The sequence below is a fragment of the Passer domesticus genome, chromosome 2, assembly GCF_036417665.1.
Source record: "Passer domesticus isolate bPasDom1 chromosome 2, bPasDom1.hap1, whole genome shotgun sequence".
NCBI classification, from domain to species: domain Eukaryota; kingdom Metazoa; phylum Chordata; class Aves; order Passeriformes; family Passeridae; genus Passer; species Passer domesticus.
In genome coordinates, this window is record NC_087475.1 from 39,547,522 (window position 1) to 39,570,627 (window position 23,106).

At 36.7% G+C, this 23,106-nt stretch overlaps 1 protein-coding gene across 9 annotated transcripts in view; it reads left to right on the top strand.

Annotated features, from left to right (window-relative positions):
- NALCN (sodium leak channel, non-selective) overlaps window positions 1-23,106 on the top strand; it is a 234,197-nt gene that overhangs the window by 116,834 nt on the left and 94,257 nt on the right. For all 9 annotated transcript variants that reach the window (XM_064408342.1, XM_064408338.1, XM_064408339.1 and 6 more), the window contains 4 exons: window positions 714-845; window positions 6,839-7,006; window positions 11,480-11,671; window positions 19,341-19,478. In XM_064408342.1, the coding sequence (XP_064264412.1) occupies window positions 714-845; window positions 6,839-7,006; window positions 11,480-11,671; window positions 19,341-19,478 (630 nt within the window). The remainder of the gene's footprint in view (window positions 1-713; window positions 846-6,838; window positions 7,007-11,479; window positions 11,672-19,340; window positions 19,479-23,106) is intronic.

A 23,106-nucleotide genomic window follows, 5' to 3' on the forward strand; every position in this document is an offset into this window, starting at 1 on the left:
GGGTGCTTAGAAGTTACTGCTTTGAACTTCTGCATACATCTTATGTATCTTATCAGTTATGTTTTGACATCTCACAGATGTAAACTCCTGAACACTGCTCTGTGCCTCTCTTTCTTCTCTCCTGTGTGGCTGCAGCAGCAGTGACGTAAAGCATTAAGTACACAGATATGTGAATTATCTGTGAGTACTTCATAGCTCATAGGCCCAGATGTGTATATCTACTATATGTAGATGTGTTTCATTCATTTAGGCAATAGTTTGACATCAGGTGAATACCATAAAACATGTTTCTTGAGGAAAAGCAGTGCACAAGATAGAAGTGATGTAACTTTTTCCTGAGCAATAAGTCATCGAGATTTGCGTGAATAAATCATAATGAAGGACTAGTAAACAAGGCCAAAAGACTAGATAGATGTTCTCTTTATGCTTTAGAACATAATAAAGTAATGGACATCATATTAAATTAAACCTTCAGTAAGAAGTAATTTGGCAAATAAAAACTAAAAAGTACCAAAAAATCTCAAAACCTGCACATGTAAACCAGTTGAAGCAATATGTTAAAACATATTTTAAAGCATAATCCATGAAAACCATATAAAAAGCTTTAAAATAACATATTATTATAGCCGATTATGTTTTGACAATGTAATAGAACTTTAAAATGCACATGGCTTGACTCCTTTTGATGATAAAATTTACTTTTTCTTTTGTAGAAAATGATGAGGTCATCTGTGTTTCATATGTTCATACTAAGCATGGTTGCTGTTGATGTGATTGTTGCTGCTAGCAACTACTATAAAGGAGAAAATTTCAAGAGACAATATGATGAATTTTACCTTGCTGAGGTGAGTATGGTAAAATGACTATCTGGGTAATTTTCAAGATAAGCTAAAGTAAAAAATGTCATTGTCAAGAACATTTTAGTGTATAATTTTTTATTCCCTCAAGCATTCCAAGAATACTTTGCTCGCTTTCCTCTGTCTGACAATGGCTGAGAGCCCTATCTTACAACCTTTTGAAAGGTAATTTCCTCAAACAAAATGTTAGTGGTAGTGAGCTGAGGCTTAAGTGTAACATCTGCAGGCAATGCATGGCTGCTGAGTTGCTATCTTTTTCTAGCAGGAGTGTAACATTCAGAAGAATTTAACTTTAAAAAGATGACAAAGCATTATATGCAAAAAATATAATACAGAACTTTTTCCTAAATAATATTTATTTGATATATATACTTAGCTGCCAGAAGGCCCTTAAGCATAACCAAAACAGTGTTACAAATAGTCTGGCTTCAGTAATTGCAAGAGCACACCACAAAAAAACCCCATTTATGCAGTCATGAATTTTACAAAGGAGGAGTCTGTTCTTCTCAGCTGGTTAGGTGGAAGTACAAGTGACATTCTGGCAGAGAGCCTGCTTGAGTCATTAGCTGGTCAAGGATCTTACTGTACAGCATGCACTAGAGATCCTAGAACCTTGCCTGGATTGGGCATATTTCTCCTTTGCACTTACTGCACTTTCCCTGGCTTCAATAGTTACACAGTCTTTGGAGCCAGAGGGGTCATTCTTAAGCTAGAGTGAATGATAGCAGAATATTCCTGGTTGTTTTTCTGCATTTGGTTGTTGTGTGGTTTTCTACATCTAAATATGTTTGGTATTCAGACTTACATGCCCAACTTAAAGCCCTTTAGTCCATAACAGTACAATGCTTTATGACTCTCCTTTTTTAAGGAAGATTGAATTGATACACATTTTTTTATCTTAGTTGTAGAATTTGTATCTGATCTCTTAAAATTATATAAAGCTGAGTGTTCACCAGTTCTGGGACAGAAATGAGAGCAAAAAAAACCTGTTAGAAACAGCACCAGTGTTCAAACCTTAAAAAAGTGCAAGTTACTTAGACAGCAGTGCTGCATCATTCTTCATTGTCTCTCATGATGCTGGGGATTGTTGTATTTTGTGTGAATATTGAGTCAATGTTGGCATGGACAACAATTACAAGAATAATCGTGAAATGTATTGTCTTTATTTTATCTCAAAGACTATTTGAAAACCAACATGTACACGAAAATTATTATCCTGAAAAGACATTGGAATAAAACCAGCAAATGCTGGGTTGTTATAAAATGCTCCACAGACCTTAGAGTAGAATTGAGGACAGGGAAACTCATTTTAATCTCCATCATGGTTTAACCCCAGCGATCATCTCAGCCTCATGCATTCTCTTGTTCACTCTGCCTCAGTGGGATGGGACAGAGAATGGTCATAGTGAAAGTGAGACAACTCATGGGTTGAGATAAAAAACAGTTTAATTGGTAAAGCAAAAGTCATACATACTAGCAAAGCAAGGGATTCATTCACCACTTCCCATGGGCAGGAAAGCCAGACTCCATCAGCCGTAACACTAACTTGGGAAGACAAACAGCATCACTTTAAATATTTCCCTCCTTTCTTCTGCTTTCTCTAGCCGTATATGCTGGGCACAATGCCCTGTGACATAGGATATCCTTGTGTTCAGTTGGGATCATCTGTCCTGGCTGTTTCCCCTTTCCACTCCTTATGCACCTCCAGCCTGATCACTGGTGGGGTGAGAGGCAGAAAAAGCCTTGACTTCATGCAAGCACTGCTCAGCAACAGCTGAAACATCCCTGTGTTACCAACACTGTGTTGGGCACAAATCCAAAATAGCACCATACAAACTATGATGGGGAAAATTAACTCTGTCACAGGCAAATCCAGTACAATATCCTTGGCTGGAAACAAATAATTAAGTCAGCATTAAAGCCTGAGGCCATGAACTCTTCACAGCAGGCATTTTTGCTTTGTGCCCAGGGTACAGCAAGTAGAGCCTGGATCCTTAACAAAATAACATTAATTCTATTTATATTCAAAATAGGGAACATTGCATGTCCTATTTCTATTTTGGCTCTGAATATATAGTATAATTATGCTTTTATTAATCAGTGCTAGAAACAATCTCTTCAACATTTACTTCAAGTATAAAGTTTGCAGGGTTTTTTTTCCAGTAGAAATACTTGCTACGGTTTATTCAAGGTGAGTCTATAATGTAGACTTGTATATTAAAATTCTTTCCTATAAGCAACGTCCAGTTTTCTTTAAAAATACATTTTTCTCTTTCTGAATAGCTTAGATAATTGATTTCTTAGTGGAGAGGTTGTCAGAAAAATAATTTGTTTGCCTTTTTACATTTCCAAGTATATGAGGTATACTGGGATAAAAAAAAAAAAAAGTTGGGATTTTTTATTTGTAAAGCATTTCTTTTGTCCATTTATTGGATTTCCTGGTTTTGTTTTTCTTTTTTTTTTTAATCCTGTGATGCTTTTACTAAAGGCACTATAAAAATCAAATTGACAAAACCCTAGTATGTTATAGAAGGAGGAGCAAAGTATCAGAAGAGCAGAAGAATAAAAAAATCCTCATAAGGAGAAAAAAATCAATAAGCTGGTGTCATTTCCTATTTGGTTGTTGTGAAACTTGCTCTTTGTGGCACAAAGGGTGTGCAAAACAAATATTTTTAAGAGCGTTGAAGAAGCTGAATACTCAAACAAAACAGATTATTCCACAGTGTTTGTTTTCTTGGTGAAGAAGACTAGTTGGAGCAGGATGCACTGCTATTGCTCTGTCTTTTCCATTAGAGTATGCCACAGAAAGCTTTCCCTTCAGAGGGAGCTGATATGAGCAGCCAACAGCAGTGGGAATTCACTTTGCTAAAGGAAATGGCCAGATAGACTACAGCAAGCATATCTGGCTTTCTGATACATTTTCCAGAAGTTATCTTGGAAGCTTCTGGCTTTAGGAGAAGACATGTTTAATAAAATATCTCACTTGGTCCATCCTGTGTATCACATGTTGTAGTGGCCTAGAATTGTAGAAATACATCCACTAAAACTCAGTGGGAAAACCTAAACGAATTTATTGAGATACCCCATACCAATAAAAAAAACCTGTTTTCATTGTTAGAAAGGAAGGACAAACTCAAGAAGGCAAAGGCTAAAGAAGAAGATAAAATAAATTAATCTATACTCAGATCCCATTGTTTATATAATTTTGTACACCCAGTAGCAAATAAGGGGTTCTGAGAGGCATTTCAACTTGTATGCATCAGTCCTGCAGATTAAGCAAAACCAGAATTTTAACAGGATGACTCAAAACTGCAGTGCAGTATCCTGGAAAAAGTAGTTTCAAACACACTTTGGTAATTTTTAATTAGGATGCTGACTTTGAGTGCTCAATACCTAGACAGAATAGTGATGGATGTTGGTTTTTATATGGGTCTTTCATTATAACATGATACATACCAGCTGTTTTACTTGAGTTGTGTATGTTTTCTACAAATAGTGTCTGAATACCAGAGTTCAAAACCAGGTGCTCCTTTATAGTTTCTCCTAGATTCCTTTTATAACCTGTCCCCTTGCACTGCTGCCTTTGGGTAGCCTTTGCCCTGTCCTGAATGAAGGAAGGATTGAATGCTGTGTCAAATCTGGTAGTGAGGGCAGTGCTAGAGGTCTGTGCCCTTAATCCCACTGATCCTCCTTGAAAGAATTCTTATCTTTCCTGGCAGCTTAATAACCTTTCAAGTGAGATGCAGTAAGTGAGTCTGTCATGGTTCAATGCTCACTGATAGTGAGCTCTGCCAAAAAAAAAAAAAGTGTTGAGTGGCTACTAGCAAAAGGTAATGTTAATGAAGGTGGGATTAATACCATAAAGCTTCCAGGTGACCAAAAGGGACATGACTATCAGGGAAATGGCCCATTCCTGTTAGCTCCTCTTGGCCTCCCCAAAGAACTGGCAGCATAGTGGAGGGTGACTGCTTGGCAACTGCTTATGTGTTACACCTGCTTTTTCTGCTCTGACTTCTGAGTTTGCTTTTGCCTTCTCTCTACAGCAATGAAAGGAATTATTCCAGCTTTAAAAAAACCCCCACAAAACTATAAAATTGTATTGAATTTCACACCTAACAAAAAGTTCTAGTCAGATATTCTGAATCTTCTCCTGTAATTAATTATAAGGAAGGAAAAAAATACAAGCTCTGTCAGCAGGAAGACAGGTGTATAAATGTAATCAGATGTTATGCAAACCATTTGATACATTTTTAAGTGCCAGTGGTTTGAATTCATTTGACAAGTATGTGAAATGCAAATGATCCTGCCCACACATTTTTAGAATAAATTAAAATACACTTAACATCATATTTGTTAGTCTTGTTCTAATAGGAAGCCTATGTGCTCTGAAGTGTGTATGTGTGTATTTGAATGGCATTGTTATTCCACCTGCTCTGAGCTGAATCTCAGATGCTTTCTAACCACTGTTCCATTTTGCCTAATTCAATGGCCTTCTTCTTTTAGGACTCAGATGTTGTGTCATTAAAAGTGAGCTTTACTTTTAAGATTTTTTTACTAGAACATTTTTCTTGTGTCTTAGAGATTTTCATGTAAAGGAGTAGTCTCTCCAAACCTGGTTCATTGTTCTCCTAGAGCTCTTTGAGATCCCAGAATACGGGCTGTAAAACTGGCCAGATCCATTTGAGGATAAAGGCATAAATGTGTCCCTACAATGTCTGGCATAAATTTCAGTGTTTACTTTTCATCTCATTTTCACTCCTGCTGGTGACAGTCCTGTACACATAAAATACGTAAAATTTTATTTAGCTATCTCACAACCTCCCTCTTTCATTTTGATAAATACATTTTTCATGGACTGCATAGTTTAAATTTTTAAGGCAGCATCCCAGAGATTTTCATTGTCAAGGTTAGGATTAAAATCTTAGTCTCTAACTTTTTTATCCCCTGCCAAATTCAGTAGACTTCATGTCCCGCAGTCTGTTAGTTTGTCCACCTTAACAGACTTGTAATGCTTGTCCTCAAAGGAGATTTAAGCTATATTTTATTTGTAGTGCACTTTGAAAGTATTAGTGACAATTAGATATGACCTAGTGTTATTTTAGGGTCTCTTTTAAACCTCAGTGTGTGTAAAGGGTCAGAGAGGAACATTTCTCAGTCAAAGTAAACCATTTCCATTGCATATCCTGGCTGTTGGAAAGTGTGGAAGAGAGCATCTGAGAGTATATACAGTGGTAAAATAAGAAGGCACGTGAGGAAACGTGCCTAGCCAGAAGGACTTTTGATAATGAGAGAAGTAAAAGAAAATAAATCTTGAAGATGTACACCTATGCTTTTGTCCAAACTGAACATTATGTATTTTACTATGCAAATATTTCAAGAAAGGCCTCTGGAAGAATCCCAAACTCATTCCCTACAAGTAGATTTCTTTCCCTGTAACTTCCCACCATGTCCAAGTTCTTTAACAACATTATTAAACACTGAACTAATTCTGGACTGAATTTTAATTTCCTCTCCTTTTAAAATTTGTTTTAGGTGCTTAAAAACCATTACCTCTTTTCTACCTGTTTTGGTTGTTGTATTACTATGGATGTTTTAGAAAACTGAAGTAGCAATTTTCAAACTTTGGTGCCTTTCTTAGCTCTCTTGAAATTCTTCAGAAATCTCGTATGTGTTGTTTCATATATTGAAAAAGTCATGTCATTATATTTTTTATAAGTATATTTAAAGTGAAAGATCATCTGGATGGATTTATTACTTCATGCTTTCCAATCATGAAATCTACCTGTCTGTGTTGAGTCTAGAAAATGTTATGAAATGAAATCTATTATTGCTTATTCTGTTTAGAACATGGTTTGTTTTATTAAATATTATGAAGATCTTTATTTTTGCCATACAAAGCCCTGATAGACATCACAACAGATAAACTTCTAATTTAATTCAGTGTTTTGAATGCATCTTTCTTATTTTATATATCCATCTAGGTTGCTTTTACAGTTCTGTTTGATTTAGAAGCCCTTCTGAAGATCTGGTGTTTGGGTTTCACAGGATACATCAGCTCATCTCTTCACAAGTTTGAGTTGCTGCTTGTAATTGGAACCACTCTCCATATTTATCCAGATCTCTATCACTCTCAATTTACATATTTTCAGGTATGATCAGCTACTTCTACTTTTTACCCTATATACCAAATTAAAATGTTACCCATCTACATTTCACACAAATTTCAATTTTCTCACAGTATTAACTCATTTTGATAATAACTTTAAAATAAAAAATCTCTGGTTTTATCTATGTCCATTGGGTGGATTTACAAAAAAAGCATTCTTTCTAACTTTGCTGAGAAGTCCTTTCTGTTATCGGTAACTCCCATTTCTTATCTGAGCTGCACTGTTCAATAAGTTCTGGTTTTTTTCTCCATTGTTCTTCACTTGACCTTTTACACAGCTGTTTACAACATCACCTTCCCACAGTGTCCACCCCTACTTTCCTGACTGCTTTCCCTGAGACCTCAATTCACTTGCTGTTGTTTCTCCAAATCTTCATCTCTGTGGCAGTCACATGCTAAGCCAAATTACTGTGGGTCTTCTGAGAAAATTTCTCCAGAATCATCCTAGTCTTGGGTTTTTTAGCTCTCCAGCCATTCCTTATCTAGAGGCAGTGTGTCTATTGAGGCCCTTCTTGCATATTCACTTGGGGGAAGAGCAGGAAAGAGAGATGAAAAAAGACTGATTAATTCTGACTTATCATTCTGACTGATTCTTCTTGTCAGCCAGCCCAACCAATTCCCCATTCATCCTCCTTCAAGTGCTCTAGGGTTGATCCAGTTTTGGGAGAAAGCACTGGGATTCATTATGTATTATGTTCCACAGTGCTAAAGAAAGGCTTTTTTTTAAGAATATATATATTAAAGGATTCATATCTACACATTATTCAGCAATGTGTTGGCATGGTGAATAAGTAATACTCAATAGGGGAAAATAATAAATCATCAGACAGTGTTCTGTCAATAAATGTTAAAGTGACACATATTATAAAGATGAATACAGCATGGGGGAAGCAGTCTCCCCAAGTGTGGGTTGAAACATAATGGCCTTTTCAGATTTCTGCAAATGTCATCCTGTATTTTTTATAAATGGTTCTGCAAACCTCCTCAAGAAAGCTTTCAGGATGAAAAAAATCTATTTTGTTTTCACCAGACATAATTTGAAGACTTTAAAGTCATTATAGCTTTGATTTTGCTGTCCAAATATGTAGAATGTTGTTATTCCATGCAGCATGATGCATCTAAGGTGCAAGAAAGGATGTGTCAGGAGTATGCAATTGCACTCTTGTGCCAAAAGCACAGGAGACATAGCTGGGAGCTCTCAGTTAAAGCAGTCAGAAAATTAGTTAGTAATTAGTTCGTTTTAATTAGGACATAGTCCACTTATGTCTGGTCGTTTCTTTGTAAGAATTTTCAGCATAAATTGTGAATCTTGGACTGAATGGATGACATCATCACTAACTCATGGGATTGAAAGTATGATTAAAATGTAGGCAGATGCTGGTAATAAGAGAAGTCTTTTCTTTTTAATGGATTAAATTAATTTAGTGGAGCAGTGGTGGTGGTGTTTTTGTTTTTAATTGCACAGAGCTAGCTTTTATGACAGAAAATTTCAAGATGTGATTTTTTTTTTCCAAAATATATGAAAGACATACTTTTTACAAACAGAAACACCCGCTACACTGAAATATTTGGGTTGTATTTTGCAATCCAAGTCCCCTAGGAGGCGAATGATTGGAAGATTGCAGCATACCTTTGAAGTCAGCATGTAAGGTACACACCATATTCCTCCACAGTTAAGTTCTGGGCAAGCTAGATAACACATTTTCAAATCAACCAAGGTCAAAATGCCTTTTTCACATGAGTATGTCTTAATGTTAGGCAGATTTCCAGACATTTAGGTATTCGTGATGACAGTTTAAATGTGTTCCTTGTCAGCCAGCAAAACAGATTACTGAAAACAGAAGTCTTTCCTGACACATTCCAGGATAGCAAGCAAGAATTATTGTTTGGGTTGTCTAGTTCTCCTTGCATGCATTTCAGTTTGCATTATTCATTGGTCTATATCATTACCTTTTGCCAACACATCACTCAGTCTTTACTACGTTGGCTACTGTCCACCCTCCCACCTGTCTTCCTTGCATTCACTGTGCATTCATTCAAGACAGTTTGCAAAGCCCTCTGTGAAAGACTACAGCAAAGGACTGTTATCTAGCCATATCTGTAGGTCATAAAGTTAGTGGAGAAATGAGAGATTTTGCATATTTTTGCAGAGATCTGTAATGAACCAGCATAAAAGGGAGATATTTAAACAGAATTTAACCTATACTGGACTGACGAGATGGTATTGTATTTGTTTTTTGGGGAAAATACTGCTGAGTCATTTTCTGAATAGCTGTCATCCCTTGCAGGAGTTACAGCCATTATTTGTGAAAGCTGTGGTTCCTTTTTTGTATTATTAATTTTGATTTGTTTTTAATATATTTTTATATTTAATCCAAATAGTGCATCTTCTACAGCTCCTAAATATAATGCAATTTGCAATCCAATTACACAAAATGCATAAATTCATTAGAATGTACTTTTGCTAGATTCAATTTGTTACCTAATGAAAATAAATGAAGAAACAAAATAGTATCAATAAGATTAGTGTGTGGCTTAAAGGTCAATTAAAGTTCCCCAAAGAAAGGGGAAAAAAGTAAGGCAAATAATTGAATTTATCTAAAACACCACTTGGAATACCAACTAGTATGAAATCTTCTCCCCCCTGGGGTCTGTGTTGAAACTAGTATTGATGGGAACAGAGCTAACATTTACACCATGAGTAAATCTTGTAAGAAGGCACCATGTTTACATTTTAATAGTACTTGGAAATCTCACTCATCTCACTATCTGCCTTGGTAGTCCGTTTCATGTACTCAGGTTATATGCAATGTAGTCATGATACCAATATGAAAGAAAGGACTTTATCTCACCTTGTGCTAATGTTGTGAAAGTTAAGCTGTCTAGTGCAACCTCTGAATCTAGGACTCTTGTTTGCCACTGAGGATGGTGACTGCTTATCCCATCTCACATAAGGGCTCTGGTATGTTTGGAATAAGTTGCTCTCTCGAGTTGACTCTCTCTCTCTCCCACCCACCCTTTGGTAGTTAAATCTAGATGACAGGCATATTCTGCATACCATGTGAGCTACATGTGAAATCCAAAGGTATACACTATTAGCAAGCTACAGGGCTACAGTGAGCTCATTGTATTAACAACTTCTGTCATACTTATTTTCTTTCCAAAAACAGCATAGTAATTGTATTTGATTTGTACATAAGGTCAGACAATAATTGCACTCTAATTCCTGCCTTTCAGTTTCAATATGATTCTTGTGGAAATCCAGGTGATACCTTGAAATAGAGAGCCTTTTTCTTCCTAAGAACTGCAGAATCTCAGTTGCCCCATATCCTGCTGTCCACTCTCTTCAGCAACTACTGTTGCTCCTACTGCCTCTTGTTGATACTGATGTTCATGTCACTGTGTCAACATCAATGGCAGAAACAGGAGAATCAGAGCTGTCAGCAACTCTTTCAAAGTAGACTCAGCAGTGAATGGGTCAGGAGTTCCACACAAGATCAAAGTTTTGCTGCCAATACCGAGAAGTGTCAGATATGTCAGGGGCTAACAATGCTGTTGTGAGATAGTGAGTTTCTCTGATATTGAGAAACACAACCTAAAATTTCCCATGTTATATATAATATGAAATAGTAAAATATGTTAATTACCAAATTTTGCTAGGTTATGTGATACATAATGCCAAACAATTTTGCTTCAAGTCACTGAAAGGGAGAGATAATCTGGGGGAGAAGATTTAGCAGTTCTTTGTATGTAACCTGGTGTATGTAACCTGGTATATGTAACCTGGTATAGCAAACATCATAAAATCAGAGAAATCTAATTTAGAAGTGGCCTTTCAAAGCCATTTCATTGAGCCTACTGCTCAAACCAGAGCTTTCGTCAAAGACTGTTCAAGAACCTGTCCATTTAGTATAAGAATGAAATTTTAACAGTGATGATAATCAAACTGGAGCCAGTTACCTAGTGCTTCTGTAGATTCCCAGTTGCTTAAATCTGGACTGATGCACTTTGACTCCTGCCTGGAGGCATTCTTATGTTTGATAACACACTATAAACCTCATGTGGTTTCTAATTCCACATTACATTCATATTTAACATCTGTCCTGTGTTTTGTCTATATCTTTGTTCCTGTTGTTACCCCAAAACCAGCTTCACTCAATTGCATTTGTGTAATGACTCTTCATGATTGGTGAGTTGACTACAGCCTTGGAGACCTTGGGTCCTCCCATGCCTCTACTATCATCCCATGCCTGTATGCCTCAATGCTGCTTATGTTCCTGGTTTTGTGGTTTTAACACACAACTTATCATCTATTACAAGTGGTGGCAACTTGATATTTATTAGTCTACAAGGCATCAGGTCCCTTTTTGGCCATGAATGTCTGATATTTTGAAAGTTTTTGATTAATGTGATAATCAAATAATTGATACACTTGCATTTTTCTCTTCCTTTGCAGGTTCTTAGAGTAGTTCGGCTTATAAAGATTTCTCCTGCCTTGGAGGATTTTGTGTATAAGATCTTTGGACCAGGAAAAAAACTTGGAAGTTTGGTAGTATTTACTGCCAGCCTTTTAATCGTAATGTCAGCAATCAGTTTACAGATGTTTTGCTTTGTGGAAGAACTGGATAGATTTACAACCTTTCCAAGGGCAAGTATAAAAAGCACTGATTGCTCATTGCATGTCACTATTTTCTTATCACGGATATTTTCTTACCATTGATGGCAGACTTGGCAGTGTTTGGTAAGTGATTGGACTAAGTGATCTTAAAGGTCCTTCCATCCTATGATGATTCTGTGATTCTGTTGGGGTTTAACCTGACCAGTGGAGCTAAACATTACACAGCCATTTGTTCAATCCTCCCCCTGCAGTGTGATAGAGGAGAGAATCGGGGGGAAAAAAAGTAAAAGTTTTGGGCTGAGATAAAGAAATTTTAGTAGGACAGAACCAGAAGGGGAGACAAGAATGATAAAAGAATTAGAATATACAAAATCCGTGGCTCACAATGCCATTGCTCACTATATGTTGGCTGATGCTCAGCCAGCTTCGAGTCTGCAGCCCATAACCAGCTTTTCGCTAGTTCATATGGTGACCATGATGCCATATGGGATGGGATATCCCTTTGGTCATTTGGGGTCACCCGTCCTGGTTGTTTCCCCTCACAACCTCTTGTGCACCCTCTGCTTGTTCACTGGTGGGGTGAGAGGCAGGAAAGGCCCTGGCACTGTGCAAGCACTGTTCAGCACCAACTAAAACATCAGGGTATTATCAACATCATTCTCATCTTAAATCCAGAATATAGCACTATGCCAGCTACTAGGAAGAAAATTAGTTCTATGCCAGTCCAAATCAGGACAGGTTCTATTATACTTGCTATTACATAAGCAGTCTTCCTTTCCTTCTTAGAAACATGAAGCAGTTTATCTCCATATGTATCAATTTTAAAATGTATTTTCTACATGTAATAGTCTTCCTGTAGTCCTTCTGTAGTGAAAACCATCTTTCCTTGTGGTAGGTATTCTATTTCTGCTGCCAAGGGAACACAGAGAAATTTTCCCATGCACTGTGATGGTGACACAGCACAGCATACGGCTTAACAGTACTCTGTCATGTTACAGGAAGAGAATATATTGATGTCCACAGGCATGAATATAGCCCAATAATTTATAGAAAACATATACACATGATTTATATCTTCCTATTATGAAAGTGGTTGTTCTTGATTTGTACAGGAATGCTTGTTTTACACAGGGTTATAAAACCTGTCTGCATTGACAAAGTAAGTGTTTGCCTTTTGGGTATAAATAATGGATATTTATGGGCATTACGTTAATTCAGAACAGAACATTGAAAATCAGTGGAAATTGGAGCTAATGTATTTGTTGAAGCACACTGTTCTGCATGAAAATAGTGCAATTTCTTTAATAGTGGATTAGACTGAGTGTACATGGATTGATTCCAGTGACAATTTATTTGTTTCTGTCATTCCAGTTTGGTTATCCAATGTATCTATTTTAGTGAAAGTGCATTGGTTGGAACAATTAAATAACAATGAATAAGGCAGCCTCAAGGGTCATGTATTTAGCGAACAAAATGGCTAAACAACAATTTGTAATTATCAAGCTGAACTCGATCTACGGGAAGCTGGCCATCCAATGTGGAACAAAAAATGCCTACCCACAGGGAATAATGTAACACCATGCCTTCTATTTTGGAAAACATGCTTAGAAAAGCAGCCACTAGAATTAGATATTCAGTATCATTCATTAAATGCTGAAGAAAAAAAATGAAATAAAACTTAAGCTTTCCTAATTTAGTCAGGTCTCTAAATCAGGTGATATTACCACCATATTCTATTCTCAATCCCCATGTACAGCTTCTGAAAAAACTGCAGGTTTCAAATCACCATGGAATTTTGTTTTGGAATTATTTATTATTTATGCAAAATGTCAGTGAAAGTCCTGAAAGAATAATTGTAGTATGATCAAAATAAGACAAGATTGCAATCACCTTCACATTTTAACTGGATAAATTGATATGAATACCTGAGAAACATCCACTTGCAATGAAAAATGGCCAATTTATATCAATACATTAGTAAAGTTTTGGATTATTTTAAGCATTTTAATCTGCTGTCATTTAAGCTTCAATAAGGGCTTCTAGCATATTGAATTTTAACAGATATATGTAAATATGTAAATTTTAACAGGTATATGTTTTAAGAGTGAGAAAATATTTTTGCCAACAAATTATACAGTGTTCCTACAAGACATGTCTTTACTGGTCTTCTATTTTATGACTCAAGTACTGGAAAAAAGAGAAGAGCTGTTAACAACAATAGAAGTGTTACTTCTATTGTTGTTAACTGCAATACTGAATTGAAATGTTTTCAGTATTTTTTCATATGATAGCCAGAAGCATGAGTCCCTCATTATTTTTTTAATGTATTCATATTCACCTTGTTATATTTGTTTCAGAAGTGTAAAATTTACAGTATGTGGTTTCTTTTTGTACTTTTATAGTGAAGCATCCTGTATTAGGTTAAAAGTCAGTGAAAATTTCGTACTCAAAATTGTGATTGATGGTGTGAAATGCTGGCATCTCGCTGAAGGAGTGTGTCTTCCTAGCAAAGTCTGGGAGTTCTCAAATTTTCTTCCCTGAAGAAAGATCACTGAATCATTTTGCAATAAGACAATTCTTATTTTCAAAACATGACTGAAGACATGCTACATAACATATCAGATGATATTGAGTCTGCAATACCAGAATTTGATAAGATAAAGTATTAGGAGCTTACCCTCAAAGAAGAGCAAGCCTTAAATAGCCAGGATTGTTGCTGTGGGATTTTTGCAGTCAGAAATACAGGGAGGACAAGCATGATAACAAAAATGGTGACACTAAAGGCTAAATTTTGAGTTTCTACATTAAAGTGCTTTCTACATTGAAACAGACAAAACCTAAAATCATTTTGAAACTAAATGCTTTATAAGAAGGCACAGTATGGGTTTTGGAACAAATAGACCTCCTCCTTTTGCTAATGCCTCTAAATTGCATGTTTTCACATGGTTTCCTGATGAAAATCAATAGGCACAAGCTCACTGTTGCCATAGCTACTAATTTCACCCTTCTTTTGGCCATTACAACTTGCCAAATGGACTGGCTTTCTCTCTAATTCTAAGTACAAAAATATAGATGTTTGCTTTACTGTTTTTTAACCATCTGCTATCTCTTATGTTTGAACGTCTTCTTGGGCTGCACATATTGAACCATGAGGAAGGACAAGGGTGGCTGGGCCCCCTAAGAAGGCATAGGTGTAAGGTGGCTGCTAAGAAAATTCACTGTATGGAGAACAAAACACATTGTTAGTGTCTCTGACTTCCACGCCCTGCTTTCTTCTGAAGTTTGCAGCCGTGTGCTGACTGCTCTGTCTGAATTTACCAAGTTGGGAAGCTGCCCTTCTTTTAAATGGGTCAACACAAGATGAGAGCCAGGCCCAACTGATCACAAAAATTCCCCAGTTTTCACAAAACCAAGTGTTTGTTCCTAGCCTTGACCTAGGAAGAGTTTCTTATGTGAGATATTAGTTCAACCTAAGCAACACCCATTAAAAAAGATGAACACTACAGTCTTACTTCTCTGATGCAGTTAAAATCTCAGTATCACTGCCACATTTTTAAAGGATGCCTACTCTTCTTTCAGGATGTTACTGAGCCCTCGTGACTGTGTCAGGAGGAAAACATAAGTTTCTGCTGGTAGAAGATGTTACAATAATGTACTAAATCCCATTAACTTAATTTGCAGAAGCAATCCCTATGATTGTAGAACTGCTTCTATGAATTAGGCCAGTGGAATTTGGTCCATAAAATTTTGTGGACAAGCACGAGTTACAAGACAAGTACATTATAACTGTAAGTAGTAATTTGTGTGGCACCACCCTTGTAACAGTTGGACAAGATGTCAGAAATGGCACTTTGGCTCATATATTCTACCAAAACTTTGCCAATCTTACACTATAAATAAAAAGGTAGTTTGACTTCCATCATCAAAACAGCTCATTAAGTAATAAGGCATAAATACTCAAAGAAATTGACAGTCTTTTCTATAACACAAATTAATTCAGAAAATCACCATTTGCATAAATTTCTAAGTCTCGTCTTCACAGATGTTGATTCTGTCAGCTAGTTGCATTTCAAATTAATTTTAAAATAAACAGTGGGAGGTACACCTTTCAGCTAAAAATAACTTGCTCCAAAGAAGATTGCTTGGTGCAAAGCACATATTCATTGTGAACTGCCTTATTTACTTAAAGCTAATGTTTTGAATTATACTGGAATTTAATGTCATGTTAAAATGCATATTTTATATTGAAAGGCCATTTTATAAAACTATATGCTTTACTGACAAATGCTTTGGATTGAAGATTAGATTTTTTTATATTAAATTAATATCTTCTCCACATTCATCTATTATTAATTGTATTAATGATGAGTCTACAACATAGTACTGAAGGTATTTTTATTACTTGAAGAATTAAGTAGAATATTTTTTTTTTTTTAAGCAGTAGGCTATGGTAATTAAGTGTGATCCAGAAGAAAGGATACTGCACTAGTTCAGTTGTCCAGTCCCTCAGGTGTTTTTAAAGCCAGCAGTGGGGTGTATTATTTAATGTAGTGCCCACCTTATGCTTCAGCGAGGAGTGCCACACCGATCAGGTACGATAGCCACTGGCTCTGAGTGCAGGCAGTGACAGCTGCCTGGTTTAGCTTCAGCTCCCCATCACAAGAGGAACTTGAGACATGAGAAGCAGTGCTGAGCACTGATGGAGTCCTTGTCTTCTTCACCCTAAAGCATCCCTGGCAGATCTAACGGAGGCTGAATTTTCTACCTGTTTCATGCATGCTCAGCTGGCTACCAAAGGCCTTTCCTAAATAAAGATCCCAAATGTTTCTTTCTCTGCAGTCTTACATGGGGACCAAATGTTTTTTTAATAAGGAGAAGAGTTAGAACTAAGAGTTTGTAATTTTGCGCAGTGTAGATTCTGCGCATGCAGCTGGGAGGGGGCACTCATTTGAAGGGAGGATGTGGCTGCAGGTTGGCATTGTGCTGGTTAAGGCCAAGATTACTGGCAGAAATATAAAGCAGAGGGCACTGTGCAAATTTCAGCTCTCGTTCTTGGTCGCTCCAAATACATGACATACTAAAGACTTTAACCACCCTAAAGAATTTACAGAATAGTAGTTGCCAGCATTTTTCTCTTCTCCTTCTAGCTCATGGTAGCCTTTGTCCTCTGTGGGATCTGGATGCTCAAAAGAAAGCCTGGGACTTTACATTTGGTCAGGATGTTTCTGGTGTAGAAATTAAAGTCTTATGTTTAACTTCTCTCTGGACATGTGTGATTTCTCATTTGGATGCCTTGGTCTGCTCCATGTTCATCTCAGCTTCACTTCTCGTAATTTGGACTTGTAGGTTTAAGCATCTCTGAAAATTTGATTAATGTGAGTTCATTCTGAAAAGCAACTGTAAAAACAGCACTCAAATTTCTTAGTCTTAACCTAGCAGGGTGTTTGTGCTTCTGTCTGCTTCAGAGTGCCACAGAACACAGCAGCAATAAGAAGACAAGTTGGACTTTGATGAGGGGTTTTTTTCTGTGACTCAGCAGGCAAATTACTTATAAAACCCTCAGCAGCCAAATGTTTGTGAGCCCTGTAACAGAGTAAAAATTCATAGTTCTTCCTCCAAATATGGCCTAGAGGCAACATGATTCAGTTTCTTTACTTTAAAATATGTATTATTTAAAGCAACCGAGGAGAAAAAGATTTAGTGCTAGGATCCTTATCTGTGGTCAGTGAAAAAATGCTTAGTATTTTCTGCCACTTCTTTTCTGCTTCCAGTGAACTTTCAAGGTAATCTTTTGGTACAGATATGGAAATTCTCCTATCACACTGGGCACTCCAAAAAGGCAGTGTCGCAGTGTCTTTTATACAGTGCCTGTATAACAAATTTGCACTGGATTAGATTGTCCCTGCCTTACCCAGCCCCATTCCATCTCAGCATGTTTTATAACTGCAGGCCCTCCTTTCAAATTTTAAGCTGATAGCCCTTGATATACACTTGATTTCATGATACAAGTCACACCATATCCTCCTTCATATAGTTTGAATCAGCTTCTTGTCACCAAATGTTAATGATTGTTAGCCATCGGGATCTCATGTAGAGCCAAAACTGAGTGTGTGTGTGTGCATGGACAGTCTTCTCTAGGGTAAATTTGCTTTTACTGCAGGTGAGAAGTCACAATCTAGAGTGGACTCCCTTAAGGGTGGGGATATAACCTTAACACTTTGGTTTAGAAGAAACATTGGAAGAAAAGCCTTAGAGAAATCAATGTTTTGTTTGTGTCTATAAACTTGAGAAAGAGCCCAAATAAAGTATTTTTCTGTGGTTTATAATAGTAATATAAATTCGAGGTGTCCCACACAGTTATTTTTGCCAGCAGCTTTAACAATTAATTAGAACCATTTCATTGTTTCCCAAGCATATAAGTTTGTATAGCTACATGTTTTCAGCTTTTCCAGCACAGGTTCTGGCTCGGGGTAAGTTGCAGTGTAGAGCTGTCTGGATACTGTTTTCTCATAGGTTTGACAAGGATCCTTTTCTCTTTGTGCCATCGGATTAATGCGTTAATCTGCTGCTGCTGGGCACACTGAGCACAGATCTAATACATCCTTGTAACTGTGTTAACATTTTGAATTCTAGGAAACCTGTTAGCTGTAAGCTGCATTGTTGTTTCCAGTTGCTAATACTTTTTTTGTTATAAACAAAAAAAATTTTTTTGTTGTGTGTGCATGAACTTCAGTAAGATACCGGCTTTGATCCTTACTGTCTGGAAAGAGAATACTTTCAATGTCAGACAAAAGCAAAAGAAACTTGTGCAGTAGTTTGGCCTCATTGAGACAGTTGAGACTGTCAAGATATTTCACTTTGATACCATACTCAGACTTCTGGTTCCTAGGCAGTGTGCATTTCTCAATGTCTGTGTAGGATGTGCATCCTACAGTTACACATTGCTCATGTTGAGTTCAATTCTGGTTGGTGCTGTAGGCTCCAGCTAGGGTTTCAAAGATGTGTGGGTTCTAGGCTTATCCGATTTTGTATTTTCCTATCACTAAATAAATAAACAGTTTGAAACATTGCCATTACTTCCTCTGTTTTTGACATGTGTACCTGGTCTCAATGAATTTGAAAATGTTGCAAGAATAGTTCCACAAAAAATGCTATCTACAAAATATAGAGGAAAAGTCTGGCTGAAGCAAGTGCAGGTGCAGAGACCTTTCCATGTGTTGGTTAGTCTCATATGTGGAGTGCCTCAAATGCTTCTACTATTAAGATAACATAATTTATTTTATATTTAATTATAATGCTTTATTATAGGTATATTTAGAGAGAGGAAACATAGAAGAAAAAGCATAAAAAAAATTACAGTATAAACAGTAAAATATTCAAAACAGCACTCTCTGATGCTCAGGATATTTATCCTATTTTTTCAGCCATGAAGGAAACCAAAAGGTTCTTTGTATGGGCTAATGAAGCTAGGACTTTGTTAACAATTGAAGATTACCGTTCTGTCAAAGATCAAGTTATTTGTTTCTCCTTTAGCTCATAAGTAGCCTTCTACTTGGCTTTAAAAGTTAAATGCATTTGATAAGGTTTAAAAAAGCAAACCAAAACAAGTGTGCATCTCTGTTAAATCATTTTTAGGAATGTGTCAATAAAACCATATTAGTATAATTCATTAATATGTTTGCAATTTTATTTCTTGCAGGCATTCATGTCAATGTTTCAGATTCTCACACAGGAAGGATGGGTGGATGTCATGGATCAGACACTGAATGCTGTAGGACATATGTGGGCACCAGTAGTTGCTATTTATTTTATACTGTATCATCTTTTTGCTACTCTGGTAAGTTTTCACTCGCAAATGTTTTGTGCTTCATTTCATTTTGAATTACTCTCACAGCTCTTATATTACTTATTATTCTCAGCTAATTGTGATGCTCATGCCTAAAATAGCATAGGCAGCTTTTAGTTCGCAGATGTGGTAGAATAAATTTACCCTTCAGCCATGTGACACGAGGTGGTGGCCTTTGTTCTGGTGTGAGGTGTTGTTCTTAGGTCCAAGTCACACTGCCAGACTAACAATATAATTGTTATCTGCCTTGTACTGTCACAGCTCTAATGATTTCAGTGATTTTATTTGCCATGTAGAACTGGTCTCCTCAGCTTTCATTGCATTCGCTTTGCAACAGCAATTAAAGTGAGAAGTGTAAAACTTTACTATACAAACCCTTAACTAGTCATCCCTGCTGTCCTGTTGCCCGATACAAAATCAATGCATGGAAAATATGTGATATAGTGTATCAAGCAATAAATTATGTTAACTAATACAACAGTTCCTGCATGCAAACAGAAATGTGGATTATGTAAATGAAACAAAAGCCTGTATGTATTTTCTGTATATATTTCAAGTGTGATTATTACATTCTTTCATAGAGAAAATGGAAAGGAAAACTCTCTTTACCCTGTATCAATAAGGGCTTGTTACTTTATTTTAATACCAACACAGAGGAAATGCCACAATGAGGAAAATAACCATTTTATACAACCTTAAATCACTCCTACTATTGCTCATTTTTTATTTTCTATTCACTGCAGATTTTGATGCGCTTAGTCTTATTTTCACTTTTTCATTCCATTTCCTTTCTTTGCTCAGATGTCTACTTAAAAAAGGCACTAACTGTCTTTCTACAATCTCCACCAGCTTCTATTTACTTCTTTTACTTTACACTATATCCCATTTCACTTCTAAAGACTGAATAGTTGGACTACAATTGTGGGTGCAATGTATTCCTTCGTATGGATTGAAAACTTGACCAATTTATAAATGGCAATAAAGTGCATTTCCTGCTCTTAGAGCTGCTTAATCACATCAAAGTATAATGTATGTATCAGAAGATATATAGGACATGGAATTTGCTCACAAGGGTCAGAAAATACAAATTTTCATGCTGGAGTGATCTTTTAAACTCCTTGGGTATTGAAGCTATAAAGCAAAAAGGAAGTGAGGTTTTGGTCGTAGATTTGAAAGCAGTTAATGGTAAGAGAATCTTATTGATGTTTTTTTGTTTCTTCATCAAGAATATTTTCTAATCAGTAATTCATTTTTACTTCTTAGATGAGTATTAAGCAAGTCCATAAAGTAAAATTGTGTCAAGTGACCTCTCTGCTAATAATTCACATCTTAACTGAGAAATAATTTAGCTGTAAGAGTAATTTTAGTATTCTGTTTTATGTTCCTTATTTTGAAAGAGTCATCTGGGACTTCTCTATTTGTTTACTGAAAGCACTGATTTTGCTAGGAGTGAAGTCACTTTTCTGTACACCATCCTCAGTCCTTTTGCAGGGAATTTGCATTTAAATACAGTCCTTGCTTTGCTCCATAAGGGTGCACTTTTGTTCTCATTCACCTATGCAAATTCTACATGAATTAAGAAACCCTTCAAAGACAACTTTGCAGAATTATCTGGGCTTACGAAATTTTGGTTTCAATTCTAAGATCTTCCTCAGACCTTGGAAGGGAAAACTATGTAGGACAGAGTTGTCTGTAGGCAAAAGATATTTAAAACAAAATAACATGGAACTGTTAAGGAATCATGAAAATGGCTGGGCTGCTACTAAAACCAAAAAGAAGCATTCTAAGAATAAACAGTCATCAGATAATAACAAGAGTAAAGTCAAATGAAGAAATTACTTTCACCAACCAGAAAAGGGGGGACAATTAGAATTGAGAATGATAATTGCAGGCATTTGGCATAGCAGACTGTAGAGATTTGGAAAGAAATTAATAGGTTTCACATAAGAAGGCAAAGAAAAACTGAAGCTCAAAAAAGACTCACTCTCTTGGAAACAAGGACTGTAATTAGTTGAGATGGTGGCAGAGGAAGTTAAACAAATAACAAGTTTGCATTTAAGTTTTCTTTTGTGGTACATTTTCTTTTGTTCTTGTTGAAAAAAATCAAAAAAGGAGTTAATGAAAGTCTTGCCTTGATATATATCAGTGTGTGAATCAGCAAGAATGTAAGGGGTGATATATTTAATGAGTACTGTACTTCTTTTTAGCATGGAACTGAACTTCCTTAACTAGTATGCTTTGAGCAGCATGTACTGAGTATTATAGAATGAACAGGATCTCTAAAGAAGCAAAACACCATACTGTAAAATCTTAACAGAATTACAGCAAAATTCTTCATTAGCAACTAGGGATCAAAGTAGTTTTCATAAATGCTTGTTGGTCAAAAAAAATTACAGAAGTCAGAGGGTCGACAAACAATCAGAAAGTTCTACTTGGCATGGAAATTAGTATCTTAGTCCCTGACCTACTATATAAGCACGTGGCAGTGGGTTTTGGATAATAAGAGTGAGGTGAATGGCAAAAGAGATATTAAAGAGGTATACATGAATTACAGACAGAAAAAGAGAGCAAAAGAGATCACTAGTGCTGCTTCCAGCGTTCATCCCGCTGGGGAGATGCTGAGCCTGGTTTCAGCAGCACCAGTCTAGCTTATGGGATGTCCAGGATCATGGAGGTGATTATCCAGCAAGCAGGTGTTGATCCATCTGTGTCGGTATGGCCACTGGGATGTTCAGGCTACTGGAGGGTGCTGCCTAGGCTTAGGGAGGAGCCTTTTCATGGACAAGTTTCTCTTTTTCTATGGCAATTAATTATCATTCACAGTCTGATCTTTCAGGCCTTTCTGGAAATGGGTTAGAGGGCTTTGGGGGTCGTTGGTGGTGCCAATCCCACCCTACAGTCCATGTCTACGCCATGCCCACGTCCATGTCAACTCTTTCTTGTGCTTGCACTGTACTGTGTCATGTTTCAGCTGGTGGAAAAGTGCTGCCCTGTCTCTGCCTCACACCCATTCGCCATCAAAACCTTGTTCTTTCCCATGGCATTTTAATACCTATAGTTCTTGATTATTACCAATGATTTTTGCCTGTCATTACTAGTAGTCCTTGGCTGGCTCCACGGCCATCCAGTTATTGATGTATGAGACACACATATTCACCCCTTCTTCTGGCAATTGAGAGCTCAAACAGATCTTGCTTTGGACCACTGTTTATAGTATCATTAGAGAGTCGGCTTCAGTCATAATAATTTTCCAGCCTGGCCACAATTTGAAAAACTTTCTTTGAAGGTTCAACAGAAATATTATTCCTTTTGGTTGTTTTGCAGGCAAGAAAAATATGTTTCCCAGGTTTTTGCTTAAAATGCAGGTGCTTGTTAGACACCTGTTAATTCCTGGGAACAGACAGTGTTTCTGATAAGCTCAAGAGGGGCTTAGTCCCAGGTGCAGTTCATCCAGTCTGAGGCCTAATGAGCATTTCTCAGATCAAAGTGTGGCCTGAGTGGGATGAGGGCATGCACCACCATAGGCTATCCTGAAACTAAAGTCAACTTCTGTGGGCCTCTACATTGTGCTAGCTATTATGTATTTTATCAGAATTATGCCTTGCATTGCTGTTCTAAA